At 35.9% G+C, this 24,395-nt stretch overlaps 1 protein-coding gene across 1 annotated transcript in view; it reads right to left on the reverse strand.

Annotated features, from left to right (window-relative positions):
* The window catches only part of LOC135129479 (acid sphingomyelinase-like phosphodiesterase 3b), a 266,257-nt gene that overhangs the window by 33,680 nt on the left and 208,182 nt on the right, over window positions 1–24,395 (reverse strand). The window contains exon 5 of the mRNA XM_064056628.1: window positions 18,421–18,575. Within this exon, the coding sequence (XP_063912698.1) occupies window positions 18,421–18,575 (155 nt within the window). The remainder of the gene's footprint in view (window positions 1–18,420; window positions 18,576–24,395) is intronic.

A 24,395-nucleotide genomic window follows, 5' to 3' on the forward strand; every position in this document is an offset into this window, starting at 1 on the left:
GTATTTGTCAGCTGCCTTGGTTAATCAGTCTTTGTACATTTTGTATGATTTGAATAAAAATTTACTGTTAATATATCTACTAATACATCCACCGCATATAGAGGGACAACTTTACCACATGAAAGTCACTATGGTAATTTTTCCTAAAAAAATAAGGATTTTACAATTAAGCTCCACCTCTCGGTTTACGACGAATACAAAAAATCATCAGAATTGAGACAGGGCGGGTGGGCGGGGCTTATATTTTGGCGTTTTTTTTCTGAATATATATAGCCAACTGTTCACAACAAGAAACTGAGAACATGGACATTGGGATTGGAAAAGTATACGCCGGGGTATATAGTGAGAGAAGAAACCAAAAGGGAGAAAATGAGAGTGGAAGCAGGTAAAAGGGCGGTTGGATTTGAGAAACAATAGAGCATCTGCTGGAAGGATGTGAAGGATTGAGAGAATCGGAGAAAAGTAGGGAAGATGTGCTAAACGAGGATGGAAGAGAAGTGGACTGGATAAAAGAAGTACGGAAGACAAGGGAATTAAGGTAAGGGGTGGACAAGCAGAAAGAATAAAACAGTTACTATTAGAATCACTAAAATTTCTACAAACTTTAGAGCTTTCAGATTTTCATTATTTTTAGATACTTCAGTATCTCTCCCTTCAGAATTTTATTGATTTAGCTAAACTTCGCCTCCAGGAGGTACTGTATATGTATCTGAAATAAAGACGTTTATTATTATTATTATTATTATTTTTAATTTGCCGGCCTTTCTACCTTTGACATTATAAGAATTAAAAATCATAATTTTTTCGGAGGAAATGAATAAATCAAATTGTATCAATTTTCTGGAGCTAATCACGAACACGAAACAACTGTGGATATACTAAAATTTTAAACAAATCCATTATGTCTATGTTAATATAAAATGAAGATGAATTATTCAGCATCGGTACAACGCTATTTTTCAACTAAAATTAATTTAGTAAAATTTTGCGATGACGCCACTGACGCTACTCCCAGAGTTTCAGGAAAATTAGGTTAACCATTTTTAACTTAATCAATAACGAAGTTGTTTTATTTACAACAACTGAATTTTGGTTAAAAATTTCGCAGACGGAAATCAGCAACCAACATTCGCGACTGAAAGTTCTGATTCTTCGAGAGAACATGAAATTAGATCTTCGTTAAAATGACCGTATAACACGATACTTCCTTAGCTTACGCTCGGAAGTAGAAAACACGGCAACTTATTAGCTTAATTTACTAGAGCTGTGTTTACATCCTGTTTTTTTTTTGAGGATATACGTCTTATTACTGTATAGTACAAACAGTCGGCCTAAAATGTTTACCCTGTGAGCGGATTCACTTTGTACCTTCGTATTCAAGTCAACTGTCAAGTACAGTAGATCAGAATTATTACCTAGCCCTAGGGAAACGCTCGTTGTATATTTTTTGATACAATATAAATCATATAAACTAGCGCAAATACAAAGTGACAATCACGAACCGATCGATAGAGGCGTTCTTGAGTTGTCTCTTATAAACATACGCACAGCCTTCGATATTTGACCCCATCGACTGAATACTTATTATTAAACCCTTCCCTATTGTGAAACAAAGCTAATGACGCAAATAATGACTCGTTGCCTCATTAACATCATCATAACTTTCAACGGATGATTATCACAAAACTTTCTCCTAATTGCCACAATTCCGGTAATTCCTCATCCTATAACAAAATGTTTCTGGATAAAGAGAGTTCGTGTTGTAGATTTTTTATGGATGAATTATTAAGGGTGTCGGGATGTTCCGGTGCTTAATTTTGATTGGGCGGCCAGTAAAGCGTCTCCGTTTTAAAATTCATTGCTCTTTCAAAACAACAGAGGAAGCACCAGTGCGGTGAAGTTTTATATTGTTAGTTCCCGTTTTACTGAGGCAGAGATGTTTCGTGAATTTTTTACGAAATTAAGCGAACGTTAAACGTTTAAGAGCGATATCGCTGTTAAAACGGGATGACTAGAGAATATGTAGGATAAATCTTTAAAAAAATAACTCATGCGGTGGGATTGCCTTTTACGTAAGTAGATAAAATGTCGCCCCGCTTTAATTTCATAAAAATATCAATTTTGAGGTTTGGCATATAATTCCGAAGCGAATGGACAAAAAGCACGCAATGCTATACCCATCAAATTAAATATCTCATGTTCAACGAAGTCGAAAGTGTTTTTTAAAATTTAATTTAAGAATCTAATCCGAGAGCAATTTGTTGTGCGGCATGTAATCTACCCATAAAAAAATTTAAGTAAAATCGTGATAACAGCGGTTCTACTGTTTCATGCGCGGCAATGGATATAATAAAAATAATAGCCTTAATAAATCCAGGAGAGAGAATATTATTTATATTTTCCTGCCTACTTGTTTATGTAAAGCAAGCAAAAGCACAATTACCGTTTCATCTTTCTCGCATATTTTTTTTATTTCCAGGACTACGACGCTAATCATTTTTAACTTTCGTTATTTATACTTTTGCATAATATTTTTAACGCCAATCACTGTCACTTTCCCGCGTAAATTTGATTATCGCCCGAGCCAGTCACTTTCGCGTAGAATTAGAACCCCTGGTCGTTCCGTTTGTTAAGTCCCTTCATAAAGTGTATAACTTTCGGAGTTGATTATCTCGCACAAACCTGTTTAACAAAACATCACTATTTAATTACCAACGTTACCCAAAACTTATGCATACATTGTGTGTGTTTATTTTCGATGAAATATAATTGGGGAAGTGTAAGAGCGTAAGTTGCGGTCCTGAAATGGAAACGTATGCCAACTTTATATATTATTCATAAAGCGAGATAAACCATTCCCTTGTAAAATTATGGGTGTTTGGGGAAACGTGTAGTTTAATGACTTCGTTATACCCATGTCGGGCACTATGCAAAAACAATTAAATAAACCGGTCATTTGAACACACAGGAGATAACGAAACTCATTAATTATAATTTGCCGAACTGTTCCGGTTTCGTTGAGTTATCGCGATTTTGCCCGCTTTGCTCTTTTTAGGAACTCGCTTTTCCCTTAAGAGTAAATCAGAAATGTGGCGCACGTAAGCCAAATTGAAAATGACGTTCAGCAAGCGCCGGGCTGTCGTTACAAGGGGAAACAACATGATACGTGAATATATAATTTCGGGATTAGAATGGATAGCGGCGTCTTTTAAACCACGCAAAATTAAAAGCACGTAATCTTAGCCCCCACCACGAATCCTGGAAGAATCGAACACCTCTTACGTACACCAGTTACGAAACAATGAAATGTGTGGATAAAAACGCGTTCCCTGGAAATTTTCCGACAATAAAATCAATCGCAATCCATTTCAGCAAACATAATTTTTCCAGTCGACGGCCTCGGCAAAACGAATCTAACATGTATTCCATCAAAAAAAGCGGCGCGTAAATTACGCACCTGTGCGTGCACATTTAATTAAAAACGAAAACAGAAAACGAAGCAGAAAAAAATGATATCAGAGGGTGGGTTTAACAGGGCGAATTTTGCAGATGAAAACCATGATCCTTCCCCCGTCTTGTAATATAATTATGACTCATTTAAACGGTGCGCAAACAGAACTCCTAATGTTTAATTAAATATTTACTGATGTGGGGTAATGAAATTTTGCATCTTAAGAACAGATTGAGGAGCAGAAATGTCTAACTATCGACGTGAGAGAGTCTTTAGCGAAGTTTAATTTACATCTTGCTCGCTTTCATACTCTATTAAATATGTGTGTTTTGATTAACGAAGACATGTATTACATTTTAAAAATGTATTTATATTCCCACAAGAGCAATTAGTAATATATCACGACACGTCAGATATTTTTCGTTTTTCGATTAATGACGAAGTTGATAACGCAACAGTATTTACTTTGTGTCCCCACATCTCCACTCCCAAACATACTCTCGGCTCCACGCATCATGCAAATTTAAACACGTTTAGACCCATTTGTTCGTAAATATTTACTATTAATTGTTACTACACGTGTTAATTTAGACCTCAAACACCACGAGACTGAGGTCACCTCCCTGTTGCATCTCTCACAGCGTTATATTCGAAGCCATCAATTCCAATTCGGATTACCAGACCCCCATTTTATTCGTCTTTCCTAATGTAGCCATTTCTACTGCTTTTCCGGGTATCAATATAGATTATCAGCTATAATCTGGATGAGGCCACGATTTGCATCGTGCTAAATTAGCATTAACCGCTGGAGTTTGCTCAAAGCATTCGACGACGTCAGATATTTGCGAAATTTTATTGTGCTGTGGAGTTTGATTATTTAATTGATACATTTTTCCGCGTGGATAAAATCCTACCGACTGCGCCATTTTCAAGTAACTTATTGCTTTTAAAATTCGTACCGTCGCTGTAATTAAGCCAGCGGTTTAGACTTTGGTATGAAAATATATCATCGTTATCCTGTCCAGCATAAAGTCCATCTGATGTTCCATCTTTTCCGAAGCAACCCTGAACTATGACGGCACATCTAAGCCCGGAAAATACGCCTCCTAAATATATATTTGGCTTCCAGTTATGTGACAACGTCGCTTCTAAGCTTCCGTGGATCAAGCTAGAAGAGCGATACGGGCGTCGCGACGCTATATACACTTTCAAACAAAGATTACTTTGTCTTACTACGGCTGCAATGTCAATTAAAGTTTGAATCCACACGAAAATATAAAATTCGAGGAATAATTAAATACTAAGAAACGACGTCTCCGTCGCGATGCTGACGTCGTTATTCCTAGCTAGTTTGGTTGTACTGTGACGTTTCATGAAAGCATTTCCTGGCAATTATGACACATGGTTGATTCTCCTCCACCAAAGCCGACTCAATGTAAATATCCGTCAGCAGAAATAGATGAAAGAAGGTCTCATATCCCGTTTAGGGCCGGCTTTTATACGCCTTTTTTAAGTCTGAATTTGAAAGTATTATTTTACGAAGCTGGAGAGATGTTTTGTTTTCTTAATGGAATGGTATAATGTTGAGCCTTGTTTCAAAAGAATACGGAAAACATACAGTGTGAAATGGAGTAAAAACCGACACATTGAAAATGTCGTCCAATGATAATAGCGCCTTCGTTCGACTAGACTGAGGAGAGTTCGGTTTATGGACTTTAGTGGTCTCTTAATAGTTTGACCTACAATAATCGTCATATTGGATAAAATAATTCAATTTGAGTCGTTCAGTGATTCCTAGCTTGACGGGCTCCCAGGACATGTCACAATGCTGCCGACAAATCGGATAGGGCGCGAATTTCAAAATACGATTTTTAAAACCACAATAATAGTTTTAAAGTGATCTGGGGAGAAATTATAAAATGAAATGCACCCTGTAGATACGCAACTGAAAGGAGCATGTCACTGCGATGGCTGTAGTTAGGAATCAAATCCGGTGGCCCCAGCATGAATAAACATCCGCCAATTCGATTTCGCAAAAATTACTCCGGAATGCGAAAGACTGGGGCTACATGAGGCGTAAAGAGATATAAATCGGTAGTTTTAAGTACCCATTACGACCGACGGTTTGTTTTCTGAGAGTATAGAGAAGAATTCTCCGAGCGTTTCAATTTCCGTCCATAGATTGCCATTCAATTTCGCGCAGCCGTTTCTTTAAATTATAGGCTGAACAGTCGCTGGATCTCAAGTACACATACATGCCGACCCCATTAATATTTTTTAATGAAAATAAAAGTCGAGCGAAATTGCGTCCGTAATTTCCCCATCAGTGGTCCCCTGCAAAAAATTTTCCATATCAAATTTCCGGCGACATTAAAAGTGCGCGTAAACATACTGTGCCTATTAATCCTTTGCGTTGAGAAATGAGGACACCTTATGACCTCATAATTTTGCCTTACGTCGGCAAATTTCCAACGTAATCCAATTTTTCTTTATTATGATTGTATGAGGGTCGGTTTGGCGTCCGACGTCTAATTCCTGTATAGCTAAGCGAGGAAAATTTTTAATGTTGCCATTGCAATTCAAAAGGGAAAACAAGATGAAGGCATGTCACGTAAGTATTGCTTTGTTCCTTTTGTTTCGGTGCTATAAAAAATAACGTTGCGTGAAATAAGGAATCGCAAGATTTGAGATCCTCTACATCTGTTTGCTGTTATCTCGCTTATTCCGCTGGGTGTCTGTCTGATGCATTATTTTCGAAAGCGGGTATACGGATTCTTGCGTTGTACCCCAAGACATACGTCATCACTGATCGTCCGCGAAGTCCTCCCCACGTCCTGTTATTACAAATTGAAAAGCTCAACATTTCGTTTACCACGTGCGTCCGCCCAGGAGATATGCGCATCGTCTGCACACTCACGGCCAAATATATAAGTCGCCGAACATCTTTCCGCTTCGAGTGATCCTCCGCGAAAGCGCTTTTCTCAATGCCCTCGAGGCGGATCAGGAACCGAAGAAATTCGGTTACCACTTAAGACAGGCGAACAATGGACGCCCCAACTATCTCCTGTGCACTACTAGACAAAATTAATTCCGCTCTAAAGTAACTGACCACATTTAGCCTAAGTATACCATAATTAAACACGTCAAACGATTTTATAATGTTCTACCTTAATTGTACTAGTCTTCTCATCTGAACATTTCTTTATCTAACTAGCCAGACGTTTAAAGAAATATTGTTGCGCAACTGAAAAGTATGTATGTATGTACATGTACGCGTCTACAGCGCAGCGCCAACTAGAGTCTAAAATAGGAGGCGAGATTGCGATTATTCAGAGGACGTAATCAGCTTAAAAATTTGTGCGTGAAAGTAGTACGGGTGCGGTACTACCAAGTTAGATAAAGAAATGTTCAGATGAGAAGACGTTTGTACAATTACGTTTTGCATCACATAATCACCAGTAAAAATCTCGGTTTAACTAATTTTTGCATTTATTGCATATTTTAATGTCAAGCCTTTTCTACTAATGCCGATGGGTTTTTCCAAGACTTCATTTATGGGCACCGCCGATTAGGTGTATTACTGGAATTTTTTACTTAACTAAGCCGGATGTTGTAAATTTAATTAGTTCTGCAAATGTATGTAACGAGGGGTTGGAAGAGATGGAAAACCTAGAATGGATTTCCAAAAAAAAAAATAAGACATTTATAAATTATAAACAAAAACAAAACCAATAAAAAAATCTATTTTTATATAAATAACCAACTAAAGCTAAGCTTGTAATTTTTCCAAATATTGATCATTTTTTGTAAGTTAGTCATCAGTACTTGCCAAGATAAAACAGATTTTGGCAAATCACATACCCTGTAAGAAACGAGAGGGTGGGTGGGCGGGGCTAGTACCTGATACGAAAGACTGATTTTGGCACATGAGATAGCTCTAAGAAAATAGAGGGCGGGTGGGCGGGGTTAGTACCTTCTGAGATAAAACTGATTTTCGCAAATGACATACCCTCTAAGAAAATGAAGGGTAGAGGGTATATTATTTGGCAAAATCAGTCTTATCTTGGCAAGTATTGGTCCCGCCCACCCACCCTTTATTTTTTTCGAAGATATGCCATTTGGCAATAGCAGTTTCATCTTGGCAAGTACTAGCCCCGCCCACCCGCCCTTTGTTCCCTTAGAAAGTAGGTTATTTGCCAAAATCAGTCTTATTTTGGTAAGTACTAGCCCCACCTGCCCGCCCTTTATTTTCTTAGAGGATATGTCATTTAGTAATATCAGCCTTATCTGCGCAAGCGCTAGCTCCGCCCATCCGCCCTTTATTTTATTAGAGATAAGACTGATTTTGACTAATGAGATTCCTGTAAGAAAATAGAGGGCGGGTGGGCGGGGTTAGTTCCTGCTAAAATAAAACTGATTCTCGCAAATGACATACTCTCTAAGAAAATGAAGGGTAGAGGGTATATCTTTTTGCAAAATCAGTCTTATCCTGGCAAGTATTGGCCCCGCCCACCCACCCTTGATTTTCTTCGAAGGTATGCTATTTGGCAATATCAGTTTTATCTTGGCAAGTACTAGCCACACCCACCCGCCCTGTATTTTCTTAGAGAATAGATTATTTGCCTAAATCAGTCTTATTTTGGCAAATATTAGCCCCACCCGCCCGCTCTTTATTTTCGTAGAGAGTATGTCATTTGGTAATCTGAGCCTTATCATGCCAAGCACCAGCTCCGCCCACTCGCCCTTTATTTTATTAGAGGGCTAGTACCTGCTAAGATAAGACTGATTTTGGCAAATGAGATACCTCTAAGAAAATAGAGGGCGGGTGGGCGGGCCTAGTACCTGCTAAGATAAAACTGATTTTCACAAATAACATATCCACTAAGAATAGAGAGGGTGGGTAGGCGGGGCTAGTACCTGCTAAGATAAGACTGATTTTGGCTAATGAGTTACCCTCTAAGAAATTTAATTAAGTTATTAAAGAAAAGACACTAGAGCCCAAAGCACCTTCAAATTCTTTTCAAACAGGAATACCTAGAAACTCAAGATTGTTTTAAATTTTCCAAAAATAGAACAGCAAAGTTTTAAGTTTCATAAATAACAACTACGAATTAATTGGTGTAACATTAACAAAATTAAAAAAACAAAAATTACCCCTAAGTGAATTCGTATAGCTAATAGAAAATTAAAAAGCACAAGGTCCTATTGCTCAAACAGTCTCAAAAAAATTGGTCATTTAAAAAAAAATTGCGATGACGTCATCAACATTTTTGCTTTGGCATGCGTCGCTATTGTTCAACCAGAAAAAGGGTAGCTAAGAGCTGCTCGGGTTACTGCTCTTCCACTTGTCCAGTTTTCTAATTACAATTTATGGTGGGTATGAACCGCTGTTAACTGGCTTAAACCTTCATAAATTTTTATTGTATACAACAGAAACGTTGTCACTGTATGAGAAAACTAACGCTAACTGAACGTCAGTTGATGATTTTAAAATTCATATCCACGACATAATAATAATAATATTTTTAATGATTTTCAAGTGTGGGTCTTGCTGAAAATAAAACTATTTCTGTAAATTATTAAAGTGATGTTCGACGTCCCGTGTGCTGTTGAATGCGCCAAGGTCATCAAAAAAAATTATCAGTGCAAAAAATTTATTTACAGCACATTATCAACGGGATACATTACATCGGAAGAATGTCACGTAAACATTTGTTTGATTTGAATGAGTTTATCGCCCCAAAACAGATGACTAAAATTATTCATAAGCCTCCATTGAACAAAATATTCTGAATGTTATTATTATAATTCTCACCATATCATTATTTTATTGTTATAAAGACGGGCGTATTCTCACATTTTCCACAAAATTTGTATAAGGAAATATCTTTTATATTTCCTTGCAAAAACCATTTTAACCATGTTTTAAGTTTCTTGTTATGAAAAGATGGCTAAATAAATTAAGAAAAAAAAGGCAAAATATAAGCCCCGCCCACCCGCCCTACCTCAGTTCTGATTATTTTTCTATAATCGTCTATATCTCTCTATAGCCTTCTAAATTCTTCTATATCCGTGTAAATCGTCTTATATCCGGCTATGTCTGTCTACATCCTCTTATATTCGTCTATATACTTCTACATTCGTCTATATCTTTCTGAAATCCCCTTTTATGACGAAATTTTAAAACTACTAAAATCCGTGTGGTCTATCTAAACGAAAAGTTTTTCAGAATCACGAATTTGTGCTTATATTTGCTCTACGAGCAAGAATAATGGACAAAATCCCCACTTTTTGACGGAATTTTAAAATTACCTAATTTCTATAGAATATAATAGAATTTATGGCGTCCATAGGATACATACATAATATAAGAATTTATGACAAAAAAGAAAAAACACAATAACATATATAAAATTGTGGATAAAATGAATGGGAAAACAACAGAACAATTACAATATTAAACTAAATTAACCTAATGGACACAAAGGTAGAGTTCACGTGTTTGTTCTTCCACTCTACCCACGATGTAATAGAAGTATCCTTCCATATGTGTGTATATACTCCTGTATCCGTGTAGATCTCTCCATATCTTTCTATGTTTTTCTTTATCCATCTGTAAACGTCTATATCCTTCTATATCTGTGTATATCCTTCACTATATGTATATATCCCTCCACATCTTGGTATGTTCGTCTATATGCTTCTTCATCTTGATCTATCTTCTTATATCTTTCTATATCTTTCTAAATTCGTCTATATACGTAATTATCTTTCTATAATTGTCTATATCTGTCTATAACCTTCTGTATTCTTCTATATCTCCCTAAATCTTTTTATATCCGGCTATCTCTGTTTACATCCTTCTACATCCGTCTATATCTTTCTATATTTTTCCTTATCTCGCTATATTTTGGCTCGTTGTTAATTTGATCAATAATGAATTGACCGATTGATTCATTAATTTTTTTGAGTCACCTGTTTAAGCAAATCTAAAAAATATCAATGCAATATCTGTTCATATTTTGCACAGTTGCGAAAAAATTTATTCGGTAAAATTTTGAGATTACGTAATCAATTTTTGGGGTTGATAAACAGATACATTTTCATTCAAAAGTTACCACGCTTTCAATAACCCCCAAACGTCAAGATTTCAAAGTATTCAGTTTTGCAATTCTTGATTTAATCAATAAAATAAATTGACATCTCCAAGATTTCAAAGGATTTGGTTTTATAGTTCCTGATTAAATCAATAAAATAAATTTAGGTATTCATTAATTTTTCAAAATATGAATGGAATGTTAAATCACGAGTACAGACTCATCATATTTTCTACATTTTAGATAGGATTTATTTCAGGTGACGTTATCAATTTTTTGGAGTGGACAAGTAAATATATTTTGAATATAAACTTATCATCCTTATCGTAACTGTAAACCCTCTGCAACATTTCAAAGCATTTGGTTTTGCAGATTCCAAATTAAATGTCAAAATATTGTTTCCTAATTTTGATTTTTTTCCAAAAATCTGGACGTTTCGGGTAAAATCTCATTTCGGAGTCATAAACTATACATGTGTAAAACTATGTTATTTGATACAATTTAAAACCCATTTACTTACTATGTACAATTTTGAAGTGACGTCATCACATTACTGGTGGGGATGATTAGACAAATTTTGGTTAGCGTTTTACCATCTACATGATATATACCTAATAAAATTTCTTTGTTGTTTCGTTACAAACTAGAAGCTAAGACGCTTTTGGCGACCTGACTTTCGTTGATGTACATGTGTTACCTATTCCCTCCCGACTAAACTGCACGTCACCCAGCCCTTTTTGCATCATCTGACGTCCCGCCAAGGCCTTCCCCACATGCTGCCGCCGCAACTTGGCAAGCTCAGAATTTCCGCTGCCTTTTTTCGTCGGTCTCTTTGTTTTCTCCCGTCATAAATCACTCGTCTCAGCGCAAGCCGTCAGTAATCGCTACGTTATTTTTTTGTGTTATGGCAAATATTCAGCGCCGCCACCGAACAGGGAGACAATAAATGGGGGCGGTTACGAGAGCATCTGGACCGGGGGCTCCAAGATGAATGGGAGCGAGCGCGAGTATGTGTTTGATCGATGTCTGTTTTGTATGCGAATCCGTAATATTGCAGTTCTTCACTTTTGCGCTGGAAAAAAACACGACCGTGCTCACCCTGGGGGATTTATGTAAACGGATATATGACCGCATGGCGCCCATAATAGCCGTGTGAGGGGTGAAGGCCGCGCGGACAATAGCAGCACGCGAAAAGTCAAGGGTACTTTCCTGTCGTGCACTCGTTTCTGCTAATCAATGCCAACGAAAAATGGAGGAGTATGAATCTTTTACGCTTTCTCAAGAGAAATGTCTTGGGCTTGAAGTAGGTCATTCAGGAGGAATCCGGTGAAGTTAATCTATATCTAAACGAGGCCGCACTCATTACCTTAAATTAGATTAATGGCGACAAGTTTGATAGCTTGACCACAGTATGATCAATGTTATCGTCGTGTTGTTATGGATATTCCCCCAGTGAACGCCCTCGACGTTGAATCTTGTCCGCACTGTGTAAAAACGAGTCAGTTTACACATTTGCGTCACACTTGTTTCAGCTTCGTTCAAGCTTCTTGGCTTCATAAGCAGACTGCCATTAAATTAATTTATTCAGCCGTCATTAGGACGACACAGCGTCCATTCGCCGCACAAAGTGGACGCATTAGGACCAGAAATGAGCCGATACTTCATCGAGGTCAAGCACTCGACGAGGACCTCCAGGACGCGGCAATGGCCACTACACTAACTCATTTCTTGTTGTTGCTTTCAAACCTCTTATTCAGTCTCTGGTATTAAGGGCTTAATGGCCGGCCACTCCGTCTGAACGAAACTTTCGGATGGCTCTTCACAAGGGTTCTTGGTGAGCTGCAACGCTTGCTCTTTTGGCTTCCATGTCTCGTTTAATTTCCGGAATTACAGCGCTACATGGAATTGTTGTTAGTGCCGGAAAAAATACGCTGCACTGTGCAAAAGCGCTCGATGAGCTTTTTTGTGATAATTGCTGTTCAATGATTTGCATGAATGGAAACAAAGCTTTAGATTCGGATTGTTACGGTCCACCAGAATGTCTGCAAATGACTCCTGGCTACATGGCTATGCCGCTTCGGCGGCTGTTTACATAGGTTGTTTGGGGTTTGTATCAGCTTTATTTTTTAGGGTGGGGTGTTTTATAGCTACTTAATAATTTCTCGCGGGAATAATTTCGAAATGGAATGAGGAGAGACATTAATTTTAACATATTCGTGCAATTATTTTAATTATTGGAAATTGCGTTCTACTTTTGTCACGTCAAATTTACAAGCACCGAGTTTACTAATAGCTAATCCCACCGACTGCGCCACGTCTGAATTTGTACAATTTTATCATACAATTTTACCAGTTTAACTAATTATCTCAACATTATTTTGCTATACATTAAAACCGAAATGAGTTTTAACAGCTCGAGTTTTGTAATTATTAAGGCATTTTTTGATTTGTTGCAAATTTTTGCTGCAGTTTTCGTGGTAATTGGTAATTTTTGTTTGAATATGTATGGATTTCTTTTCACAACATAAAACTTAAAATGATAAATTTGTATAAGGAACTATCGATTTTGCAATTAGGCTCTACCCCATGACTGCAAAAACCATATTTCCTTGCAAAAATGTACAATTTTAACTATATTCTTAGTATCTTGTTGTGAACAGATGGCTATATATATTCAGAAAAAAACGCCAAAATATAAGCCCCGCCCATCCGCCCTGTCACAATTCTGATGATTTTTTATATTCGTCGTAAACCGAGAGGTGGAGCTTAATTCTAAAATCCTTATTTTTTTTAGGAAAAATTACCATGTGAGATGTGTTCTTAAGTAATCGTGTTATACAAAGAAAACTAAATGTATTAATTAAAATAGAAAACCAAAAGAGAAGCCCCACCCACCCGTCTCGATCTCAATCGTAATGAATTTTTCATTCGTTGTAAAACCGAGGGGCGGAGCGTAATTGCGTAATAGGGTATTTCTCTGGCACTTTGTACCGTTAGAGGCTCCACGTCTGTAAGGGCAAAATGACCAAAAAGTGTCAAATATAGTGACTTTCATGTGGTAAAGTTGTCCCTCTATATGCGGCGGATGTATTAGTAGATATATTAACAGTAAATTTTTATTCAAATCATACAAAATGTACAAAGACTGATTAACCAAGGCAGCTGACAAATACACACAACACAAATGTCAATTTGGCTGTTGCCAACCTTTGGTTACAAATTCGTGCCCTTTCGGTGGTGGCGACTTCTACTTTAGCTTTGCGTGGAATACCCTATTGCAAAATAGATATTTTCCTATACAAATTTACCATTTTAAACATGTTTCAAGTTTTTTGTTGTGAAAAGATGACTACACATATTAAGAAGAAAAAAGGCAAAATATAAGCCCCGCCCACCCACCCTATATCCATTGTGATGATTTTTTTTTTAATCGTCGAGAGCCGAGGGAGCAAAATTTAACTGCAAAATCCTTATTATTTCTCTACAAGAAATTACCATGTAAGACGTGTTTTTGAGCATCGTGTTAAAAAAAATGCTATGTACATATATTAAGAAAAGATTAAAACTAAAGATTAAGTCCCACCCATACCTGCCTTGATCTAAATAGTAATGAAGTTTTCATTCGTTGGCAAATTAAGGGGCGGAGCCTAATTGCAAAATCCATATTTCCTTACAAAAATGTACCATTTTAAACGTGTTTTAGGTTTCTAAGAATTAAAAAAATCATCACAATTGAGAGGGGTGGGTGGGCGGGGTTTATATTTTGCCTTTTTTTCTTAAAATACGTAGTGTTCTTTGAATAACACGATACTCAAAAACATGTTTTTAATTTTTTGTAAAGAAAAAAGCATTTTGCAGTTAAGCTCCACCCCCTTGATTCACGGCGAATAAAAAAATCATTACAATTGAGATAGGGCGGGTGGGCGGGCTTACATTTTGCCTCTTTGTTTTAATATGTGTAGACTTCTTTTCACAACAAGAAATTTAAAACATGTTTAAAATGGTAAGTTTGTACAGGGAAATATGGATTTTGCAATTACGCTCCGCCTCTCGCTCTGACAATTTGTTTCTAATTAATACATTTAGTTTTCTTTGTATTATACGATTACATAAGAACACTTTTCGCATAGTCATTTCTTGTAGAAAAATAAGGATTTTACGATTAGGCTCCACCCGCCGGCTTACGACGAATAAAAACAAATCAGCAGAATTGAGTAGGGCGGGTGGGCGGGGCTTATATTTTGCCCTTTTTTCATATTTCCACAACAAGAAACTTAGAACATGCTTACAAATGGTACATTTTTGCAAGGAAATATGGATTTTGCAATTATGGGGTGGAGCCTAATTCCTAAATCGATATTTCCTTATACAAATTTTCCATTTTAAACATGTTTTAAGTTTTTTGTTGTGAAAAGAAGTCTACACATATTAAAACAAAACGGAAAAATATAAGCCCCCCCACCCGCCCTTTCTCTATTGTAATGATTTTTTTTAATTCGACGTGAATCAAGGGGACGGAACTTAACTACATAATACTTATTTCTTTACAACAAATTAGAAACATGTTTCAGAGTATCCTGAGTATTAGTATTTTTTGAACAGCAGGATTATTATTATATATATATTATTCTCTTTCTCTTCGTTTCCACACCTGAATCTCGACATCATTCTTTTCTCCTTTATTTTCTCTTCGTGTGTACTTTCGTACTTCATTCTTTACTATTTTTCTATACTGTGCATTATATCTAGACTCTGATATTCTCGATCTACGTTCTTACTTATCTATATCCTTATCTCTTACACTCACTTCTTCTTTCATACTCCTTCCCATTTCTTCACATTCATATCCCTTTCCTTCATAATACTTGTCTCTTTCGTTCCAAACATGTTTTTCCCCTTCCTTTTTTATTTCTTTCCAACATTCTTGCAATATTTTACAATCACTTCTCTCACTAAACTTCTCTTCAAATGCAACCGCCCTTTTACCCAGTTCCACTCTCATTTTTTCCCTTTTTGTTTCTTATGACTATATACCCCGGCGTATACTTTTCCAATCCCAATGTCCATTTTATGTATTTTTCTTGCATTCTCTCTTTTTCTTCATATTCCCTCCATCCCCAAATCTCAGCTCCGTACGTAAATACACTTTTGATCAAACTATCAAACATCATCATTCTTCTCTTATAATGATGTCCAAATTTTCTCTCTCCTATTCCTCATACTATTCGTATCACTTTGTTCGCTTTTCGGACCATTTCTTGAATATGAGCTGTATCTGAGTTATTGTTCTTTAATGTATATCCTAAGTACTGGAAATCTTTCACCTGTTTAATCTTCTTCCTTCTCCATGCCCATTCTTCCTTCTCCTTTCTTACTTTCTTCCCAAACACCACCATTTTTGTTTTTTCTATATTCACTTCCAATTCTTTTTTTTGTACGTACTTCTCGAAATTTTTAATCATTGTTTTCATTTCTTCTCTTTTTTTGCCAAATCACCTGCGTACGCCAGCGACCACACTTTCTTTTTGCCTACTACCACCCTCCTGTCTGTGCTTTTCTGAAGATTTCATCTGTATCTTCTAGATAAGCTGCAAACAATGCGGGACTGAGTGGGCATCCCTGTCTCACTCCTCTATTTGTATAAAAACTCTCGCTTTCTATTCCATTCACTCTCACCTTACTTATTGTTTCTTCATATATTTCTTCCAATTTCGTCACCAAGTATGCATCTATCTACTCTCTTTCTCCTCAAATACTTCCACATTTTTTCTCTATTCATGCTATCAAACGCTGCTTTGAAATCTATGAACAATGCGTACATTCGTCCACCCTCTTTCCTTATTTCTCTTCCCACTAAATGCCACAGGATGAACACATTGTCCATAGTACCTCTTCCTTTCCTAAACCCTGCCTTACCGTCTGATAACATGGGATTATTATACCTTCTCTCCACTGCCGGGGAAACCCTTTTCCCTTCCAAACTCCATCTACCACTTCCCATATCCTTTCTTTCACTCTTTCTGTCCCGAACATCCACGCTTCGTTCTTTTCCATTATTGTATTTTCATTTTCCTACTGACTTTAGTCTTCCTTCTCCGTTCCTTATTTATATATCTCCATACTTCTTCTTCTGTTTTCAGGAACTTTATTGTCTTTTCTTCTTCTTCTCGTTTTTCTCTTTTTCTTTATTAACATTGTTTCCAATAATTCTCTTTTGCTTTTAAGTACTCTTCTTTCCTTCCCCTGTTATTCTTCCATTTTCTTAATTTTTCCCTTACTTTTCTCTTCAACTCACTACATTCTCTGTTCCATCCATTATTCCTCCCTTGCCATACGTATATCTTTTTTTTTTTCGTAGCTTCTACAATTAAGTTGATCAGTTCTGCTATCATAGCTTCTATATCTTCTTTTATTTCGAATTTCTTTTTTTCTAGTATACTTCTGTATCTTTGAATTCCCTCTTCATCCCATATTATTTTTTCTAGTTCTTTTCTTTCGTTTCTTCGTTCTTGTTTTTCGTACTCTTTGATTTTTATTTCTAGTGGCATGTGGTCTGATTCTACCCTTTCCCCCACTTTGAAACTCTCTATTTCTTCCCACGCCTCTTCGTTGACAATCCCATAGTCTACAATTGATTCTCCTCTAGCTTCTACGTTCGTCCATTCTTCTTCTTTATCTTCTTCCTTGTTTCCATTCAAAATTTCCCATCCCATTTCTTCTATTATCTTCCACAATATTTTCCCTTCTTTGTTATTTGCTTTGTCTTTTGATCTTCTTTTCTTTATCTATAATTGTGGTCCCCTTATCCCCCAGTCTTGCGTTAAAATCCCCTCCTATAAGTATCTTTTCATCTCCTTTTTCTTTTGTTTCCTTTTCAATGTTTATCTTGGCTTCCTCCATTTTCTTGCTATAAAAGTTTATTATTTCCCATCGATTGTTATTCAGCTGTATTACTTTCTTCATTAGCCCGTTTTTATTATTACTTCCCTTTTCCAATTCTTGCATTTCTTCTCTAATTCCCATTACTATTTCCCCGCTTGCTCTTCCCCTTTCCTTTTTCTTTGCTTTGTTTCCTTCCATTTTTCCTCCTTATCTTCCAAATGTTTCAAAGATTCTATAATTTGTAAAAAACACACGAACTTTTAACATGCCAAAAATTTTAAAGATTCCAAACAAGAATTCTAAAAATCTAAAAGTCGTAAAAATCTGAAGAATCTTGAACACCCTAATTATTATTTATACATCCCAGAGATTCTAAAGATTCCAGAGATTCCAAAAATTTCAAAATTTAAAGACTCTTGGGGTCTATTAATTTTAGAAAATCTGGAAATTTATAGAAAGTGTGAAAATTTTGGAAGACCTAGAAATCTTGAAAACTGTGGAAAACGTTGAATTCTGGAAATTTCAAAAATTTACTCGATTTTAAAAATTCTAAACATTTTACTGAATTTGTGAAAATATTCCAAATACTGTAAAGGTTCAAAATCTCTCAGAGAGCTCCGATCATGCCATTAGAACTACATGATGATAACATGTCCTCGATTCTCTGAAGGCAAATCTCATCCTCCTACTTGTTCGCAAGATTTCGTTTACACCTAATAAGAGGAGATAAGAGTATGAATCGAGTCAAGTGGGTATCAGCCACAATATGTCTTTACTCCTTGCGTATGGACTCTGTTTCGTGTCTTAAAATATGCTCCTGTTAATGCGCCAGCGACGATAATGAACATTTTTCCTAATGTAGATGTCACAAAGTCTACGCAAAGTAACTTGCAATTACCCTCGGGATAATAAACTGTTCAAGTTGCATAATAATTATTATTTAGGGACTTCTTCAAGGGACTAATGTTCTGCTCATTAAAGAGAACTCACCGTTTTACGGTCCAGTTGAAACTTCTCTAACACGGTATGCAGCCACCTCCATTGTTCCGTCGCCTCCTCGTCGTTGTCGCCTCTTCTCATGAGGTTCGTATTCAAAACGATGATTTGTAGACGCAGCATTTTGCGGTCGATCATGTAGTACCCACCTGAAACGAAAACAAAACTCAGAATACGACATCAACTTAGAGCCGAATATTAACCGCGTGTGCTTCCCGAATTACTTATCCTGACTGTGTCCCGGATTAAAAATCCAATATTTATAGGGCGGATTTCGGCTAGGCCAATATCGCCCAGAATATCAATGGGGGTGACGAAATAAGCGTCCTTTTACATGCAGAGACTTCCGAGTCGAACACGTCGTCAAAGACGTCCAATTTTCAGCCGGTCGGACACTAGCTCTCCCTAGGGAGCCCCGGGATCCGATCCTGACACATCATAAACATGACGACACCTGAAGCACCACGAAACTCCGAGAGAGAAATAATTTTCTTTAAAGTTTCATGAATCGGCGCTGAAAGCGTTTCGTTGTCCATTGGAGGGTTGCGTCGGGATTTCTTCGTCATTTTGGCGCAATCGGTTTAAAATGTCCACATCGATCGGCACGTGTAGGGGAAAGTGGTGGAGAGAAAAATGCTTGATTGAGGGGATAGGTGGGATGATTGCGAATTTGCGTGGATATTTTAGAAAAGGGATAGGTTGGAAAGACAATCACTGGACAATAATGAAGAAGAGTTTGGTACGAGAAATAATATTAAAGATGTAATTTGTAAATGTAAACCCAAGTTCCGGGATCATCCTAGAATAACCTAGCCCTCAAGGTGTGCGAATCCATACGTTTTTCACCTTCTATGACCCTGTTCGTTTTCTTTTAACCTTAATGTCCATACATACATACGTTATTTGTTTGTACTTATTCATGGCACAGGGGCCAGTTTTTACGTAATGTCGAATGAACCAAGGTCATCAAAAAAGGTTATGAGTGCAAAAAAGTTATTTACAGCACATTATCCACGGGAATACATTACATCGGAAGAATGTCACGTAGACATTTGTTTGATTTGAATGAGTTTATCGCCCCAAAACAGATGACTAAAATTATTCATAAGCCTCCATCGAACAAAATATTCTGAATGTCATTATTATAATTCTTACTTTATCATTGTTTTATTGTTATAAAGACGAGCGTATTCTCACATTTTCCAGAAAATTTGTATAAGGAAATATCGATTTTGCAATTAGGCTTCGCCCCATAATTGCAAAATTCATATTTTCTTGCAAAAAACATTTTAACCATGTCATAAGTTTGAAATGCAAAGTGGCTATGTATATTAAGAAAAAAAAGGCCAAATGTAAACCCCGCCCACCCGCCCTATCTCAATTCTGATGATTCATTTTTATTCGTCGTAAGTCTAGGGGCGGAGCATAACTGTAAAATCCTTATTTTGCTACGACAAATTACCATGTAAGACATGTTTTTGAGTACTGTATTATTCAAAAAATACTATGTGCATATATTAAGAAAAAATTAAAGTCAAAGATTAAGAAGCTCCACCCATAACTGCCCTGATCTTAATAATAATGAAATTTTCATTTGTTGGTAGACCTAGAGGCGGAGCCTAATTGCAACATCCATATTTCTTGACAATAATTCACCATTTTAAACGTGTTTTAAGTTTCTAAGAATAAAAAAATCACCATAATTGAGATGAGGTGGGTGGGCGGGGTTTATATTTAGCCTTCTTTTCTTAATATACATAGAATTCTTTGAACAACACGATACTCAAAAACATGTTTTTAATTTCTTGTAAAAAAATAAGTATTTTGCAGTTAAGCTTCGCCCTCTCGGCTCATGAGGAATAAAAAAAATCATCACAATTGAGATCGGGCGGGTGGGCGGGGCTTACATTTTGCCTTTTTGTTTTAATATGTGTAGACTTCTTTTCACATGAAACTTAAAACATGTTCAAAATAGAAAATTTGTATAAGGAAACATCGATTTTGCAATTAGGCTCCGCCCCACAATTGCAAAATCCGTATTTCCTTGCAAAAACCATTTTAACCATGTTTTAAGTTTCTTGTTATGAAAAGATGGCTAAGTATATTAAGAAAAAAAAGGCAAAATATAAGCCCCACCCACCCGCCCTATCTCAATTCTGATGATTTTTTTTATTCGCCTTGATTATTTTTCTATAATCGTCTATATCTCTCTACAGCATTCTAAATTCTTCTAAATCCGCGTAAATCTTCTTATATCCGGCTATGTCTGTCTACATCCTCCTATATCCGTCTATATACTTCTATATTCGTCTATATCTTTCTGAAATCCAGTTTTTTGACGAAATTTTAAAACCACTAAAATCCGTGTGGTCTATCTAAACGAAAAGGTTTTCAGAATCACGAATTTGTGCTTATTTTTGCTCTACGATCAAGAATAATGGACACTTTTTGACGGAATTTTAAAATTACCTAATTTCTATAGAATAGAATAGAATTTATGGCGTCCATAAGATACATACATAATATAAGAATTTATGACAAAAAAGAAAAAAACACAATAACATATATAAAATTGTGGATAAAATGAATGGGAAAAAAACAGAACAATTACAATATTAAACTAAATTAACCTAATGGACACAAAGGTAGAGTTCACGTGTTTGTTCTTCCACTCTACCCACGATGTAATAGAAGTATCCTTCCATATGTGTGTATATACTTCTGCATCTGTGTAGATCCCTCCATATCTTTCTATGTTTTTTTATATCCATCTGTAAACATCTATATCCTTCTATATAGTTCTTCATCTTGATCTATCTTCTTATATACTTCTATATTTTCTATATCCTTCTATATCTGTGTATATCCTTCTCTATACGTATATATCCCTCCACATCTTTGTATGTTTGTCTATATGCTTCTTCATCTTGATCTATCTTCTTATATCCTTCTATATCTTTTTAAATTCGTCTATATACGTCATTATCTTGCTATAATTGTCTATATCTCTCTATAACCTTCTGTATTCTTCTATATCTCCCTAAATCTTTTTATATAATCGGCTATCTCTGTTTACATCCTCCTACGTCCGTCTACATCTCTCTATATTTATCTATATTTCTCTACATCCTTCTATATATTTCTATATTTGTCTATATCTTTCTGAAATCCCTTTTTTGTATCTGTGTATATCCTTCCATATCTTTCTATGTTCGTCTATATCCTTCTGTAAACCTCTACATCCTTCTATATGCTTCTTCATCTATATCTATCTTTCTCAATCCTTTTATAGTTTTCTAAATTATCCTTCTACATTCTTCTGTATCCAGGTTATGTCTGTCTACATCTTCCTCTATCGGTCTATATATCTTTCTATATTTTTCTATATCTCTCTATGTCCTTCTATAGCTTTCTACATCCGTCTACATCTTTCTAAAATTTCCCTTTTCTGACAAAATTTTAGAACTACTAAAATCGGTCCGGTCTATCTAAACGGAAATTTTTCAGGATCACAAATCTGTGTTTATTTCAGCTCTAGGGTCAAGAATATAGGAGAAAAGCCCCATCTTTTGACGGGATTTTAAAACTCGCAATTTCTATATCCTTTACATCCGTATATATTCTTCTGTATCTGTGTATATCCATCCATATCTTTCTATGTATTTCTATATCCATCTGTAAACGTCTATATCCTTCTATATACTTCTTCATCTTGATCTATCTTCTTATATACTTGTATATTTTCTATATCCTTCTATATCTGTGTATATCCTTGTCTATACGTATATATCCCTCCATATCTTTGTATGTTCGTCTATATGCTTCTTCATCTAGATCTATCTTCTTATATCCTTCTATATCTTTCTAAATTCGTCTATATACGTCGTTATCTTTCTATAATTGTCTATATCTGTCTATAACCTTCTGTATTCTTCTATATCTCCCTAAATCTTTTTATATCCGACTATCTCTGTGTACATCCTCCTATATCCGTCTACATCTTTCTATATTTTTCTATATTTCTCTATATCCTTCTATATATTTCTATATTCGTCTATATCTTTCTGAAATCCCGTTTTTGACGGAATTTAAAACTACTCAATTTTTGTATCTGTGTACATCCTTCCATATCTTTCTATGTTCGTCTATATCCTTCTGTAAACCTCTACATCCTTCTATATGCTTGTTCATCTTGATCTATTTTTCTAAATCCTTTTATAGTTTTCTAAATTATTCTTCTACATTCTTCTATATCCAAGTTATGTCTGTCTACATCTTCCTATATCGGTCTGTATATCTTTCTATATTTTTCTATATCTCTCTATGTCCTTCTATAGCTTTCTACATCCATCTACATCTTTCTAAAATTTCCCTTTTCTGACAAAATTTTAGAACTACTAAAATCGGTCCGGTCTATCTAAACGGAAATTTTTCAGGATCACAAACCTGTGTTTATTTTAGCTTTAGGATCAAGAATAATGGAGGAAAGCCTCATCTTTTGAGGGGATTTTTAAACTAGCAATTTCTATATCTTTCAGATTCGTATATATCCTTCTGTATATGTGTATATCCCTCTATATCCTTCTATGTTTGTCTATAACCTTCTATGTCATATCCTTCTCTATACGTATATATCCCTCCATCTCCTAGTATGGATAGTATTATTTGAACAACATGGTACTCAAAAACATATTTTTAATTTCACGTAGAGATTTTGCAGTTAAGCTCCGCCCTCTTATCTCACGACGAATTAAAAAAATCATCAGAATTGAGATAGGGCGGGTGGGCGGGGGATATATTTTGCTTTTTTTTTTCTTAATATACATAGGCATCTTTTGATAACGAGAAACTTAAAACATGGTTAAAATGGTTTTTGCAAGGAAATATGTATTTTGCAATTATGGGACGAAGTCTATTCCATTTTAACCATATTCTAAGTTTTTTGTTGTGAGATGACTATCTATATTAAGACAAAAAAAAGTCAAAATATAGCCCCGCCCACCCGCCCTATCTCAATTGTAATGATTTTTTGTATTTGTCGTGAGTCAAGAAGGCAGAGCTTAACTGCAAAATCCTTATTTCTCTATGAGAAATTAAAAACATCTTTTTGAGTATTGTGTTGTTCAAAGAATACTATGTACATTAAAAAAAATAAAGCCAAAGATTAGGCCCCACCCATACCCGCCTCGATTTCAATACTCATTTGTGGTGAATTTTTCATCCGCTGTCAGATCGAAGGCGGGGCTTAATTGCAAAATAGGATTGATGCGGCAAACTTTTGAGGTGACGTCATCGATTTTTTGGAGGGGACAAGTAAATATATTTTGAATAAAAACTTATCAGGCTTATCATAACTGTAAACTATCTGCAAGATTTCAAAGCATTCGGTTTTGCAGATTCCAAATTAAATGTCAAAACGTTGTTTCCTAATTTTGATTTTTTCTCTCTCTATTTTTACCTTTTCTCGACCTTTAATGAGCCCTAGAGTACAAAGAAATAGTTCTCCCGTTTTCGTCTGTCTATCCGTCTGTCCGTCTATCCGTCTGTCAGCCGTCCCGGATTTATATTAAACAGATAATCTGAAATCTCTCAAATTTTGTCTAATCATCACCACCAATAATGTTTTAGACAAAATGAATCACTGAAATGGAGTTCGGGTGAGTGGGCGGAGCAAATTATATGTCCTTTTGTAAGGCGAGAAGGGGAACTAAGTTTAACTTTTTCATACAGAATCTTTTATAATAAGCAAATAATATTAGCCCCGCCCACCCACCCCTTCTTCATTCCAGTGATCACTGTCAATATTGTTCAGTCATTTACTGATATTTGTAACAAATTAATCGTAATTTTTTTTGTTAAAAAAAATCAAAACGGGTGGGTGGGCGGTTCTAAGTTTAACCTATTCATACAGAATCTTTTATAATAAACAAGGAATAGCCCCGCCCGCCCACCCTTTCTTCATTCCAGTG

The sequence above is a fragment of the Zophobas morio genome, unplaced genomic scaffold (genome assembly GCF_036711695.1).
Source record: "Zophobas morio isolate AGI-343-1 ecotype UQ-CSIRO unplaced genomic scaffold, CSIRO_AGI_Zmor_V1 ptg000016l, whole genome shotgun sequence".
Lineage (NCBI taxonomy): Eukaryota > Metazoa > Arthropoda > Insecta > Coleoptera > Tenebrionidae > Zophobas > Zophobas morio.